This window comes from Zeus faber (assembly GCF_960531495.2).
Source record: "Zeus faber genome assembly, chromosome: 17".
In the NCBI taxonomy this organism is placed as follows: domain Eukaryota; kingdom Metazoa; phylum Chordata; class Actinopteri; order Zeiformes; family Zeidae; genus Zeus; species Zeus faber.
The window spans coordinates 6,288,383-6,304,328 of NC_137204.1; the positions used below are offsets into that span (position 1 = coordinate 6,288,383).

Below are 15,946 nucleotides of genomic sequence, written 5' to 3' on the forward strand. Positions count from 1 at the left end.
AAAACTGTCCGTATTCCGTGTTCAATTTTGAATCTTTTGAGTATTTACAAAAACCTTTTGACTTGGAATACTATTGGAATAATTTCTCATTAGATATAGACCTGTGACTTTATGATTTCCTAGTTTAACCATGTTCTTTGTGTTGTGTAGGGCCTGGTATTTATCAATAATGTATTAATTTCCACAGGCATAGTGCTTAGCGGTACATGGCTACATATGTTCTTTTTAATATGAATACAAAATGGTTCCAGTATGCATGTTTCGTTTCATTACATTAATATATAATATATTAAATTATTTAACAGATTGCTCACCTCTACAGGACATTAGTGTACTTTATAGACCCTTGGTCAAACACAGATCCTTTCTAAAAAGAGCAGTGCTGCGTAGTGTTTGGAGAAACACTGAATCTGTGTACATTTTTCCCCTCGGAGTGTTTACTGCAGTCCCAACATGGCTAAACACAACTCACCGCCCCTTTCTTAATGTCCCTGAATATTAACCGCAGCCAGACAAACAACTCGGGCTCAAACAGTGGACAGCTTGTAAGGTTGTTTCAGAAATAGATCCTGTTGTTGCAGATTCATTCCTGGGACGTCGTTGTTTTGCTCCGCTGCGAAAAAAAAAGGGTGTGGCCCTTTTTTGAACATGTGTGGTTAAAAAAATATAATAAAATAAGAACAACTCAATCATTTTATTCCGTGAAGTACATTTTCACATACCAGGAATGTGTTGTATTTGCATTGCATTGCTGTACAGAGAATTGGCATAAAAGCTGAAGAAGTAAAACAAAAACAGCCAAATATGTAAAGAAAATAGCAAAATAACAAACAGTAAAATAAATAAATACTATAAAATGTTATTTTGTCTGTCCTTCGAATGCATGCACGGCGTTGTGTTCAACAGAACAACATGTATAAAGGAACAAATAAAAGCTTGAAAGAAGTGAATCAAAGAGAACATTAAAAAAAATCCCCAATGCATATAGGAACCCGTCTGTCTGCGCGAATGAGAAGAGTGAGCTTTTCTGTTGAGGGACGGTGCTTGGCTCCTGGTGTGTGTTGCGTTGTGCGTTCTCTCCCATCAGCAGCTTGTAATCACCGCTCGTTGTTGTTGAAAGATGCAGATCGCGGCCCGTCCTGGTCATTAGTATTCCACACCTCTCGGTTCTGCTTCTTTCTTTCTTGTCATTTCGGCTCCCATCATGGAATAATTACACCCCAGATATTCTGCTTCCGTGCACTCTCTCTTCTCCTCCTCTGTCTCTCTCTCTCTCTCCCCTCCACTCGTATGTGTCCTCGCTCGTCCTCTCGTCGTGCTTGGCTGCATCCAGAGGCTGGAATTCTCTGAAGAGATGTCGTTACTGTTGCTGGAATAGTTTTCTGATGTGTGTGTGTGTGTGTGTGTGTGTGTGTGTGTGTGTGTGTGTGTGTGTGTGTGTGTGTGTGTGTGTGTGTGTGTGTGTGTGTGTGTGTGTGTGTGTGTGTGTGTGTGACTGCCACGCCTGCATCACTGTACCGACACTGATAAATACACACACACACTCAGACTTTCACATGACCTTTGTGGGGTGATGGCAGGCTATTTCCTTTCATGCTTGTAGGCCAGTGGTTGTATGTGGAGGAGAATCGGTGCCGAGCGTTAACAATGTCATTCGGCTGTTCCATGTTTAAAGTAGGAAAAGGTGTGAATTTGACGTTTGGAGAGTGGAGTTTGTGCTGAAATGAAAATGAAAACTTGCATAGGATTTCTTCCATGTCGCTCGATCCCTAAAAAAGCCTCAACCACGTTGCATTGATGTGGCACAAATGTCCTCTCCATAGACACATTTTGCTCGATTTCATCAGAACATATAGTGGTTGGTCATTGAACGGCATCTCTAGCCACTTTTGTACAGAGATCCCCCAATACTGCCCAAAAGTAGACGCGTCAATAATGCAGCCTTGGTATTTTATTCGAAACCAAACAAAGGCGGCATAATGCCTCCCCCGTGTGTGAGTTCAGATAGCATGCCGGCCTTCCGGATTAGAATCGAACACAACAGTGTCGACCTCTGGTGTGACGTATAACATACGTCATGTCGGGCAGCGGACATCAATGATCTCAAGTGATCAATAGCTGATCACTTGGTTTCCACTGCCAATAGAAGCCCTCCTTTTATGACCGGTATTAATTATTCATATTTAATTATATTATTATACAAGTAATAACCTGGAGCTGCAATTTAATCACCGGACCAGCCGTGCCACTCGTGCCACCACGTCCATATCCTCCATCTGCTTCCTCGCCCCAAGCACCTAACAGCCTCTATACAATTAATTAATAGAGAAAAAAACTTTTATATCAATACACAGTATTTATTTAAGCCATTTAAGTGCGATATTCCAGAGAAAACGGTCGGTTCCGTCACTGCGGTGCAAAACTCCTGACCGGCAGACAGTAGCAGCAGACATCGGCTCCTCGCCAACGTAACATCCAGCTGTAATTCCCTCACGCAGGACGGCAACATTTTTTTATATTTTAACTGTGCACGGCAAATGCCATGTACCGTTGCCAGTGTTCTTTCCCGGGCTGCCGTCATGCTGTCGTCCCCTAATATGACTTCTGGTTTGCCGTCTCTCATGTTCTATGTGAATGCGGCAGTCACGGTGGCGGCGGTTCACACACATAACACGTCATCCAAACGTCACAGCCCCGTCCCGGCTTGCTGGCTGTCCCTTTCACACAGACGTCATTTCGGTCCCCTTTCAGCTCTGTGACTGCCTCCGCTGCCGGCTCAGCACTGAATCAGAGCTGAAACGCCCCCCATTCTGTATTCGTACCTTTCCTTTAACATTCCCGCCTTGAAGAGGCTTTGTAAAAGGGGCTTTTGTGTCTAAGACATGCATTAAAAGTGATAATCCGTAAAACGATTAAGTAAAAAAAAAAATTAATATTTGACACTTTTTAGCTGGCATTTTGTCAGAAAAAGCTATTCAATGTATTTGCGTTATGCATGTGATACTCAATATGGTGGTTTCCATTGTTGGCAGTGGGGTCCGCCACCAAAGATCCGGCATGTGTTGATACAGCAGCATAGCTAGTTGTAGCTAGTAAACTGTCGATTATGGATGAAAATTAAAAAAAAAAAAAGAACATTGCTGTTTCAAATGGAATTCTGGGAGTTGTTGTGTAATCCATCCAACACAGACAATCTGATGGATTGCCACTTTAACGACAAAGACTAAGTCCATGATAAGGAGCCACTGACGCTGAGGCACGAACAGCAACTTAATTCACTGCAACAGTCCAAATTGTTAGTAGTCTCTTCTTTGCTCCATAAATGTAGCGCATAATATTCTCGCCTTGACCCTAAATTTCAGATGATTTCCCGTATGAACCCTGGACCATGTCTCGACGTCATGATAGTGAAACCTGCCTAACCTACCTCTCACAGCCAGTGTTAGATATTACACCAGCTCCATCTCCTACAACCTTCTCTCTCTGTTTGTGACTTCATCTCTGATTTGTCAAAACAAAATTCCAACACGCACCCTTAAGCTACAACGATTTATCAATTACTAACGGCAATCAAAGAGGGAAGAATGTACGGACATGAAAACAACAAGGACATATAGTAAACCCGCAGCCACTCAGCCACCACGTCTTCATGGCGCTTATTTTGCTGCAGCCAGATCAGGCCTTTTTTTTTTTTTTTTTTTCTCGACTTCCTGTTTTCGTGCCCTGGTGCCTGTGGGAGCAACCACTCCCATTTCCACCCACTCCTGCCTCTCGCTCCGCCAACCCCACACAACCCTCGTGGGAAGAACTGTAGGCCATGACTGAGAGACTGGAATGGTTCCCCTTCTCAACCTTTTTCTTCAGGCTGGAAAACCAGGCTCATTGATCTGGGGGCGAGGGGATTAATATTTCTATTTGTACTCTTTGCCAATAATTTTCTTGTTCCTTTTTCCTCCACTCTGCATTACGGACAACTATTCAAATTACCAGCCATTTGCTTTTTATGTGCATTCTAATAAATCTCATGACTATGACTACTGACTATGTTCTAAAGAAATGCTAATATTTTCATATTATTAATAATACAATTTTTCCAAACATTTTCCAGAGCTGATTAAGGGGGGGTGGGAAACTACCCATTTTAAGGGAAACAATGAAAAGAATGGCATAAATAGTCCTAAATAACATGCATGCCGATACATACAAAAATCCCTTTCGTCCTGTGGACATCATCAGGAAGATCTCTGTTCTTCCCAAACACATTTCCTATCATCCCAGGTCTGACGGGATGCTGTTAGTCTCAAGCCCTCCTCGGATTGTCTGTCAAAGGGGGTTGTGTGTGAACGCAGTCTAAGTGGCTGGAGGGGAATGAGTTCCGAGAGACAAGCTTGGATTTATATAACTTTGGATGATGATGTCACAAAGCGGCCCGCTACTGAAAGTAATGAAATTACTTTCCTTTTGGGTTTTTTTTACCACATTTTTCACTAATTTCTGCTCCAAATGTGGATCGATATTGATCGAACTCAAACGGCAAGACGTCTGAAACTTCCCAGTTCTGACGAGACCTCAACCATGTCTGTGCATTGCCCCCCAGTAATAATAATAATAATAATAATAATAATAATAATAATGATGATGATGATAATTAAAAAAATTATAATAATATAGCTGCAGGCAACAATACAGAGGGTGCAGCTTATTTGTTTTAAGTACGTACAGTATTACAGTTTTATTTATTTTATGTGAAAGGCATCACAATTTACTTATGTTTGAAATAGAAGCCCTTCAATTTAACTTTATGTAATTTATGATGTTTACATATAAACATCAAACATCGTGGAGTTATGTTGTGTAGTTACGTCCATAGATTTTTTTATTTTGTGACTGACCTACAGACTGTCCTGGTCATGTAAACATAATGTAGTTACAGTATGTAACTACATTATGTAATTTCAAGTAATTTCATGAATCTAACTTTCATGGCATTCCATATGAAGCATTTCCAGCTGACCTTGACGTCTGGGTTTTTGGACAATGGCTTCTTTTTTGTCATCGATTTTCTATTTATTTATTTATTTATTTATTTATTTATTTGCTATTTTTCGGTTTCTATAAGACAAACAAAAATAACTTTTGTTATGTAATTAAGTTTCATAGCAATAAAAACAAATTCATGTATTACATGTTATTTGTATTTATTACTTTATTATATTTTTTATGTTAGTAATGTACAATTGTGAAATTCAGTTGAATAGATTACTTGTCTATATTGTAATGCAGATAACATGTATGTAACTTTAACATTAATTTGCAATTACAATTATTATGGAATACTTTGTCAATATCAATAACATTTTCTTGCTTGTGTCAGAAAATGTTTATACATGACGTTAATTACAAAAAACATTTATTTTTTATTTTAAACTATATCTTGTCATTGTTATAACTTACCATTTTGAATTAGTAGTACATCTGGAGTCTGTGACGTGGCAGTAGGTGACGTCATGTCTAGATGTGTCAATTATGACATATTCATGTGAAGTTACGATGAGTTGAATTTACGGAATTTGAGTTGAATTTTTTCCTTGGTTGACATTTTCAGTAAGTTACGTTTCCATGTAATACAAAAATCTTGTTTCTGTGAGTAATAACCATTGCGTGGCTTTTGTTTTTCCGACGACTCACTGGATCTTGAACACATCACTCAGTTGCACATTTCAGTGTTTTCGAGTGGCCGCGCAGACAAGTTTTTAAGGATTACCTTTTACTCTATTTTTTAATTAATCCGGCAAAGTATTGTGGACCACGGAGATAAAATATTAATTGAACAGATCTACTCACATCTACCAGGTAAGAAGCTTTATAAATACAGATGTAAATCGATAGTTTGGGAACGTCGAACAAGTAGAGAGTGACAGTCACTCACTACACTGCACACCAGACACGGTCCAACTGAACATTCTGAATCAGAATCTGTTCATTTATAGTAAATAATATGATGACCTCATAAAGTGTCTTAATGTAAATCTCATCTCATTCATTTAAGAACGACACATGTAACATGTCCGTTAACAAAGACCAACTGAATATTGCAGGTCAAAGTTGTTTGGTTTTTCACTAATATCTGCTCCATATGTGGATCGATTTGGATGAAATTTAAACCACGAGATACTTGTGACACATGTTCGTAGGTTCTGCCAAGTATGTGTTCCAGATAGTTTTAGCCGGGTTGGACATATTTTTGACGTCCGATGTACTGGCTCCGTAATATGGATCTAATTTGGTCATTTTTTTTCTAATATCTGCTCCATATGTGGATCAATTTGGATAAAACTTCAACCACACGATGTTTGTGACAGCACTGTTCAAACAAGACGTCAACCGTGTTCGTGTATAATGCCGAGTTGGTGTTCCAGATTTTAGTTTTAGGGTTCAAAATTCAGAGAATTTTTGCCCGAACAATAACAATAGGGCTGCCGAACAATTATTGTTTAATAATCTAATAAGCTTATAATAATAATACGATTATATTCCCATCTGGTCAGTTTGAATGGATACTAGAACATCTCTTCATCCTCAGAGAAGCTGTTTATCTTCCTTCTTTCAACGGCGCCGGACAATTCGATAAGGCCGAGCAGGGCAGAGGAAAATGTCAAGTCTCTGTCTCTCTCTCTCTCCATCTCTAGTCCTCTAATTTTGTTCCCCTGCCTCTCTCTCTCTGCTCTTACCTCTCGCCTTTCTTCCACACAGACATCATTTCAGGAAATGGCATTTTAAAGTCCACGCTCTGAAATCTCTGGGCCCGTATTTACCGGCCAGCGATTTGAGGACAACAACGTCATCCTTTTTGTTTCCGTTTCCTGTTTTCGCCACAGTTCATTCCCTCTCTCCCATTCATCGGATCTTTTATTATTATTATTTTTTTCTAACTTTTGCATAATCCTGATGTAACCATCCTAGATTCTGCTGCACTGTGGGCTTCAGAAAGAGTTTGATCAACCCTTCAAAAAACGTTAGCCAAACTCGCTCCCTTCCTCTCTCTTCCTCCTCATCCCTCCTTTCTCAGTGCATCGGGGACGTCAGGCTTTTTTTTGAGCTATGGCCCGGCTGATGGGATGTGGCAGTGATACAGAAAGCGTTCCACTTCTCCTTATTAGCGCTCGAGCAGCGGGAGGAGGAGGAGGAGGAGGAGGAGGCGGATCTCAGGCCGGGAGATTGAGAGTATAAGAGAGGGCTCACGTCTCTTTATAGGACGTCATTGGACCCAAAGTTGCTGTGAAAAGCTCTCCTCTCTGGTTGAGCTGGGAGAAAAAAACGTTCTCTCTCTGTCTGGTTGTCTGTCTCTGTCTGTCTTGACATTTAAACAAACTTCACACATTCTAACACAGACTGCACTACACTTGAGACCTATCTGTCTATCTGTTACATGTATCGTCTTTGGAGGTTTTTTCAGGGTTCTTACCAGGGCCTTGAAGTGCTTGAATTTCATCCTCAAAAATTGAAGGACTAAAATACCTTGGAAATGGCTCCTTTTGTGCTCAAGTGCTTGAAAAGTCCTTGAAAAAACTCGATGAGTGAAAATCTGGTTTTGTCATTCAAATCGTAACATAATCTTCCAGAATAGCTTTTCAAAGCATAGATGATACCGGCATTGTTAGAAATAGACGTTTAATGATATGTATGTCTAAATGTATAGATAATACAAATACAAATATAAATAATTGACAATGGGACTAAGATGATATTATATTTTAATTCATAAAGATCACGTTGAAAATTGGTTATATTTGTTTTGCATGAAAAAAGTAGTGCCTAAAAAGTACTTGAAAGTCCTCGAATTTCATTTTGTAATGCTAGAATGAACCGTTACTTAGAGCAGTGTTTATAACTTTTTTTTTTTTTTGTTTTAGCGTTGCAAAGGAAATTCTTTCTCCCACTCTGCCCCACCCCCCTCTCGTGTTTATTTCACGGCCGCCGTAATCGGGCATGAATTTCTCTCCCCTCCATGCCCAGATAAGGAGTGGAGAGAACAGAACAGAGGGCAGGGAGGTTGGGGGAGGAAGAGAGATCATAATTACAATGACATCTTCTCCCTACGAAAAAAACCAACAACCCCAAGTCTAATGACTGGACGGGCGCCCGTTCGCCACAAAAGGTCAAATTTTCCAAGGAGCACTGCCCTTCGAGAGCTTAAAGTGTGATGTGAGAATGATGGCAGATAACGTACCAGCAACGGTACCCCCCCATAAGCAAAAAGGTGTATGTTAAATGATCAAAAAGAAGAAAAGGAAAATAAATATATACAAGAAGTGAAATATATAAGCAAATATATATAGGGTGTATAGGAAAAAGATATATTGGAAAAATATTATATAAAATAAGCAAATATAAGTAGAAAATTAGTACATATATTCTACATTTTAAAAATAATATCCAAAAAGTATACAAAAAAAAAAAGCAAAAAGATACACCCATCGTCATATTGGTGTCAATGGATGGATCCTCTTTTTCCTCCCTCCAGTTTTTAAAATGTAATAATATTTAACTATATTTATTTTTTTTCTCTTTTTAAATTCAAGGACATATTAGTTCTCTGGACTTGGAATGGGATTGTTGTGCTGTGGATAATGTGTGGAACAGAGCAGAAGAGGCAGCATGAGGCTGAGCCACCGTCAACAGAACCACATGGTGTGCGGGGGTGACTCATCACTTCTCTCATCCCCCTCTGTCTAAATAGCACAACACAGACACACATACACACACACACACACACACACACACACACTTGCTTTATGCACTGGTGCCACCATCTAGACAGAACATCAGTGTTGAAATTGACGTGTGTCTGTCTTTGATTTGGCGTGCATGTTTGCGTGCACCTGTACGTGCGCGGCTACAATAGCCATCATTGTTTACAGGAAGTCTGTTTTCTGCCGCACATCAGGCTGTGATTGCTCCCCCGCGGTGTGCCTTTTGATTCAGCAGGAGAACAGGCTGAGGACGTCTCTGTCGCTTCATGTCGGCCTCCGCCTCGCCACGGCACCATCGCTCCCCTTCCTTGCTCTCTCTCTGTACGTCTGTCGCTTCCTTTTCTTATCCCTGACACCATGAGACTTCAGAGTGCGAACGACAACAAAAAAGCTGTTGGCTCTTGTCTCGTCGACACTTTCAGACTTTGTGCTTTGCTTTGAGCGTTTGCTCCAGCTGTGTCCTGTAATCGGTTGAAAATAATTAGATATTTTTTCCAGAGGGTGGTCTCAGGATGTCGGAATGATACAGACATTTGTACACAGACCGAATCTATAGGCAACCGTGGGAGTCTAGCCACAGGTACAGGTTTATGGAGGTAGTCTTTCTGGCAGCGGGGCGCCGACGTGGCGAGAGTTTTATTAGTGATCATAAACAAAAAGGCTCGATGGCCAAAACTGGGAACATAAAATTAAAGGAAAGATCAGTGTCTCTGTTTCTCCTCAGTCGCGGTCTGGTCCGCAGGCGTTGCACCGTCCTGCACCACGTAATCTCCACTGCAGGACAAAACATCACATAAGAAAGCTCTTCCAGCTGGGCCCGACCAATCAGCGCTAACGAGGCTGATCGGGCGGAGCCGGTACAGCTGAAGAAGCCAGCGCCGTCACCCGCAGACGGCGGCTTAACCACGCCCCCTCATCTGCCACCGCAACTTTGAAGAAAAGAGACCTCTTGATGATTTAAAACGCAGGTGCTTTAAAAATAAAGACCTCGCTTTCAAAATATCCAGCTCAAAATGACTCGTTATGATGTTTGAAAAAGGACTAATAATGCTTGGTCGTTCACTGGGTGGCAGTGTTTTTATTTGGTCATTGTCTTTTTAACATGGTTTCCATCATTACCAGTTAGAAATCCACCTCCGTCACTCGCTCTGTCTCTTCAGTGCTGCACTTAGGCGCATAAAGAGCTCAATGACCACTCACTGCAGAGCATTTCAATTATGGATGATTTTCTGTAAAGTGACAGACTGAATGCTTTGTAGGTGCTGTGTGTGAAATGAAATTTGTCGCTCTTAATATATGAATGCTCTCGTTTGTGTCTGTCATTCTGACATGGATGGCTTTTGACGAACAACAACAAATTCAGCAAATGAACGGCATCCAAAACACCATTCAAAGCATGGGGGCTGCCAAAAGAAACGGCAGGCGCAGATCTAGTTCACTTCTAGGTTTCTATTCATATATTCTAAGTATATTCCATTTATTCATTCACTGTGTTTTCTTTGTGCGGCAGGACTTCCTCACAGACCTGATGATGTCGGAGGTGGACCGCTGCGGAGAGAACGAGCACCTGATCTTCAGGGAGAACACGCTAGCCACCAAGGCCATCGAGGAGTACCTCAAACTGGTGGGACAGAAGTACCTGCAGGATGCCCTGGGTGAGTGTCTGTTAAAGGCAGGCAGTTGAAAGAGTAATCCATGATGTCATTTTGTTCAAAAATAGAACGCTTTATACTTTTATGAACTGATACTCTATAGAAACAGCCCTTCTGTGTATTGGTGTTATGCATGTACTTCTCTCTATGTTTCCATTGTTGGTGGCAGGGTCCGCCACCTTTCCTGGCAAGAATGCGCTGATGGGGCAAACAGTGGAAACAACATATAGCATAATGCCAAAACATAAAACAAATTACCACTTTAAGCAATTTTCCTGGCTAGCTGGGCCAGGAGCTCAAGCCCAACAGCGTTATTGTTATACCTATGTTTGATCAGAGAACGTTCATATCTTCACCGCGTCTTTTGATTTTTTTTAATCAGGTGAGTTCATCAAGGCTCTGTATGAGTCAGACGAGAACTGCGAGGTGGATGCGTCCAAGTGTTCGGCCAGCGACCTGCCGGAGCACCAGAGCAACCTGAAGATGTGCTGTGAGCTGGCCTTCTGCAAGATCATCAACTCCTACTGGTAAACACAGAAACGATCCATTCCATTATTACTTATTAAAATCTGAACTGAAGTATTTTTAATTTGCCATATGTTCTAATCCTTTATCACAAATTGTCAGCCATAATTCTAAGATTCTCTGCCGCCTCTGACCCTCGGCAGTGTTTTCCCCCGGGAGCTGAAGGAGGTGTTTGCGTCGTGGCGGCAGGAGTGCAGCAGCCGGGGGCGGCCGGACATCAGCGAGCGTCTGATCAGCGCCTCCCTCTTCCTGCGTTTCTTGTGTCCTGCCGTCATGTCGCCCTCGCTGTTCAACCTCATGCAGGAGTATCCAGACGACCGCACGGCGCGGACACTCACCCTCATCGCTAAAGTCACCCAGAACCTGGCCAACTTCACAAAGTGAGTCTTGATTGTGGTTGGAAGATCTAATCTCATGAAAGTGATGATGTAACAATATATACTACTTTCATTATTTTTTATAGATAGATACTTTCATCCCAGGTGGGAAATTGCAGTGTCATGGCTGCTCATATCAAAAATTGACAATAATAATAAAGTAACACAAGTATCATCAATATAATATCGAAATGGCAATATGCAATAAAGAATTTGCTTTAGAATTGCCAATATACAGTCAACATGAATATATTAGATAAAGAAATTGGAAATGTATGTAATATACCTACCAATAAAAATACTACTATAAACAATAAACGAGAAAAATAAAATAAACATAAACAATGAATAATACAAATTTGCCAAATATACAATACGCATAATGATAACCAATAATTATAAACCTAAAAATTGACAATTTTTGAAAATTTGGCAATAAACCGAAATTGGCATTGTACAATAAACCAAATGATAAACAACAAAATAAACATAAACCTTAAGATGAGCAATAAAAAAGAAGGATATGTCATGAAGGATATGACATATAAAAAATGAAAATGTTGGCAATATACAATAAACCTAAACAATGAACCATAAATACACCTCTGTATCAACAATTCACATTCTGACAGTTGTGCATTTTTTTATATACAGTATATCAACAATAGAAAGTGTCATGAATCTCGCCTTCTGCGTCCCCAGATTTGGCAGCAAGGAGGAGTACATGTCGTTCATGAACCAGTTCCTGGAGCATGAGTGGACCAACATGCAGCGCTTCCTCCTGGAGATCTCCAACCCGGAGACCATCTCCAACACGGCAGGCTTCGAGGGATACATCGACCTGGGCAGAGAGCTCTCGACTCTGCACTCCCTGCTCTCCGAGGTCATCGCCCAGATGGACCAGGTGCTGAAGCCAGAAGGTCCCACGCGCAAGTTCACAAATGAAAAGCATCGTGGGAAAAGTAAACCTGCATGTGCAAAGTGTCTTTGCACATGCAGGTTTACTGGTCCTTTAGATTTGCATCCCTAGTCGCAAATAACAAGATATATTCGAGGAAATGGGATATCATAAACGGGGAATTTATAGTTTGATCGTTATTGACCTGTAGACGGCTCCTGGTCGTGGAGGAGCTTTTCTCCGGTGCATTTGCTTCAGGTTTCTGCAGACGGCGTTCGGTTCACTGTACGAGAATAATACATCAATAATGTATCATTCCTGCATTACCTGCATAGTGGATTGAGTAAGGAGTCCGCTTTGGAATCTGGATGCAACGTGAGGGAGATCAATTGGTTTACAAGGACACTCTCATTAGCTAAGCTTTCAGATAGAAATCTGGAGTAATTCAATAAATGATGGATTGCTTAAACACCGCTCAGAAAACGAGTCTTTTGCCAATTTTAAAATACACAATGCACATTAGAACACACACGGGTGTTAATGATTATTAAAGTGTATTCTTATGATTAGTGCAACCCCCAATGCTTTTTCCTAGAACTTCAGGACAGGGCAATGCCAACAGGACGACTTGGCGGTATCAATTTGAATACAGTGTAAGACAAGGAAAGGTGTGTTTTTAACCTTATCTTCATCCCTGGCTTCTTTCCCAGAGCGCAACCTCCAAGCTCGGTCCTCTTCCGAGGATTTTGAGGGAGGTGAACACGGCTCTGTCCAACCCGTCCAGTGTCCAGATAACCTCCGGGCCGTCCTCGGAACACATGAGCTCCCCGTCTGCTGCGGCAGGGTGCAGCATCTCCACAGGCCTGCAGAAGATGGTCATAGACAACGACCTCCCTGGGTAGGAGAAGATAAGATGGTGCTTCTTTTGGTTGCAGTAATCCGTCCATAAGTCTATAATCAATGTTGCAATATGCAATATTATCTCATTTGGGAATAACATTTAAAGATACCATACACATGCAGAAAATGTATTGTTTTGTTGCTTGCGGTATCATAAAGAAGAAAAGTCTTGTGTGAAGTGGTGATAGGATGGTGCATATCATCTTCTATTCACTGCACATCATTTCACTTTTGATGATGTGACTTATTTATAGCATGGAACACAGAGGGACACAAAGTGGCTTTTCATATTCTTATTTTTCGGTTGTGAGCATAACAGGAAAACTCTCCGATAGTTAAAGGATGCAGGGACAGAGTATCGTTTGTGCCTGTGTCACAATGAGAGCAAGCCGGGAAAAAGGTTATTTACAGGCTGTCCTTCAAAGTCAATATCAGCGCCAGTGTGTTCTCGCTGCCAGCAGACCTGATAAGTTTTAATGTGTTTGTCAGGTGACGTTCCGTGTTTCACCTCAGCCTGTTTTACAACATTAGTGAGATGAAACCTCATTTGCTCCACCGTGGTTCGTGGTACGCTACCTATTCTGACAGCACCTCTCCGTTATCGTCCGCCGCACTCGTCTCCGGCAGAAACATATCGAGGTGACGGTCGCACTGACAGAATGACACGCAGATAGACACATTATCAGGGAGGAAGTGAAAGGAAAAGCCTTATGAACGGAGCATCCTTCAGCAAACGTACATACAAACGTTTGTCTAAACCAAACCTCATGCGTAAAATAGACAACAGAAGGATACAAAGGGCCTGGGATATGGACAGGAAGAAAAATAGCTGCTAGCCTAATAGAGGTTATTAAGGATGAATCATATCTAGTCAACGTTAATTGTCTCAAGGTGATGATGTCTAATCTGACTGCTAGAGGGCAGGGAGTGAGATGACGGACAATCCCAAAAGTGTACGGACTGCAAATCACTTTGTGCGGAAGTATGTTCGGAAGGGAATGTCTGCTACAACTCTAGGGTAGCCTCTGCTCTGCTCTATCTACCTAGCTTTTGTCTCCTTTTCTTGGTGTTAGGCAAGCTTAGAATGCATATTAGAGCTTATATTTTGGCCTGTTCCTCTTTCAGAATGGTTGACTTCACCAGGTTACCATCTCCTACGCCAGAAAACAAGGACTTATTCTTTGTGACGAGGAACTCGGGGATCCAGCCATCTCCAGCTCGCAGCTCGAGCTACTCTGAGTCCAACGAGCCAGACCTGGGCATGGCCAACGGCAGCAAGAGCCTGTCGATGGTGGACCTGCAAGACCCTCGCAGCCTGGAGGGGGGACCAGGTCCCTGCCCCTCGGACGGTATGGATGAGGGCCCTGCTTCCAGTGGGGTGTGGTCAGCTAGGACACCGCAGGGCAATATCCCCGGAGGTCCCACTATGAGGAGGCCGGGCCAGACCCCTACCACCCCGGGAACAGAGAGCACGCCGGGCCGGCCCGCACAGCTCCTTGCACCCTTGTCCTTCCAGAACCCTGTGTACCAGATGGCCGCCGGTCTGCCCGTGTCCCCGCGTGGCATAGCCGACTCCGGATCCGAATGCCACAGCTCAGTTAGTTCTCATAGTAATAACGAGGAAGGACCCACTGGAGGGAAGCACGCCTACCTAAACCACAGCGCTGGAGGAGGTGGAGGAGGAGGAGGAGGAGGAGGGGGCGGCGGCGGCGGCGGCGGCGGCGGAGGCAGCAGCGGCGACGAGTACACCCGGCGTTCAGGGGAGTTCACACGCCGGCAGCTGTCCCTCACAGAAGCCCAGCACCAGCCCACCATCCCCCGGCAGAACAGCGCCGGCCCCCAGCGCAGGATAGACCAGCCACCGCCACCTCAGAGCGTCACCCGGGGCCGTACGCCCCCCAACCTGCTGAACAGCGGGCCCTACCCGCGACCCTCCTCCGGCAGCATGATGTCGTCTTCCCCCGATTGGCCTGGGAGCAGCGCACGGCTGCGGCAGCAGTCCTCCTCCTCTAAGGGCGACAGTCCAGAGACCAAGCAGAGAGTGCAGCACAAGCAGGTTTGGAGTTTTCCCAGTCAAATAGTTTTCATATGTCTGGCTCTGTCACAACGATCAGGATCAGGATATGTGTGAGGTTTCCTGGCTCGACGGGCGTAGTTTACCCCCAGAAATAGTCAGGGAATTGAAATTGCCCACTTTTCAGTCAAAATCTGATCTCTTAACACTCTTAGGGGAGAATTCATGAAGAATCAATTTGCGACTGCTATCTGCGTCTGATTCACAAAAGATATGCCAGCGCAAACACGCCCATAAAGTTTTGCTACCGCAGTTTGCTTTTGCTGTTATTTGCGGGGGTTTAGTGGCTGCAAAAGCCGTGCAATCCTTTTGTGAATTTGCCCCATAGTCTGGTGGCAAGGGATGAGTATGTGGTCTCTGCTCGCTTCTTCGTAATGATTCAGTCATTGTGTGTATAATAACAGTAATCTGTATGAAGGCAGCCCCGCCTCACCACCATTTTACTCGAGGGATTTTAATAGGCTGAGAATGACACTTGCATAGGTTCAATAAGTGCCTCATTAGGCGGTAATAGATGAGCTGCAGTGGCACGCACACACACACAAACTCGGTACCAAATGGTAACAAACTTGGGTCTCAGTTGTCGTAATCGCAATGCAGTTCATTTGGTGTTTTCTCTCCCTGACAACTTTCATAGCACCTGTCTGTCAATGAATCTGAGACACAAAAAACGCCTGCCAGTCTATACCCTGAGCCCAGTCCATCACACAGTGTTATTCATGTATTCATATAGTTTGGATTACCTCCCTTGCTTCCTCCCCAACTGA

The 15,946-nt window shown here is 42.9% G+C and overlaps 1 protein-coding gene across 4 annotated transcripts in view; it reads left to right on the top strand.

The window, feature by feature from the left end:
- The window catches only part of LOC307243172 (disabled homolog 2-interacting protein-like), a 115,104-nt gene that overhangs the window by 91,769 nt on the left and 7,389 nt on the right, over positions 1–15,946 (top strand). For all 4 annotated transcript variants that reach the window (XM_080017835.1, XM_080017837.1, XM_080017836.1 and 1 more), the window contains 6 exons: positions 10,264–10,408; positions 10,788–10,932; positions 11,074–11,310; positions 12,010–12,211; positions 12,916–13,103; positions 14,231–15,161. In XM_080017835.1, coding sequence (XP_079873961.1) covers positions 10,264–10,408; positions 10,788–10,932; positions 11,074–11,310; positions 12,010–12,211; positions 12,916–13,103; positions 14,231–15,161 — 1,848 coding nt within the window. The remainder of the gene's footprint in view (positions 1–10,263; positions 10,409–10,787; positions 10,933–11,073; positions 11,311–12,009; positions 12,212–12,915; positions 13,104–14,230; positions 15,162–15,946) is intronic.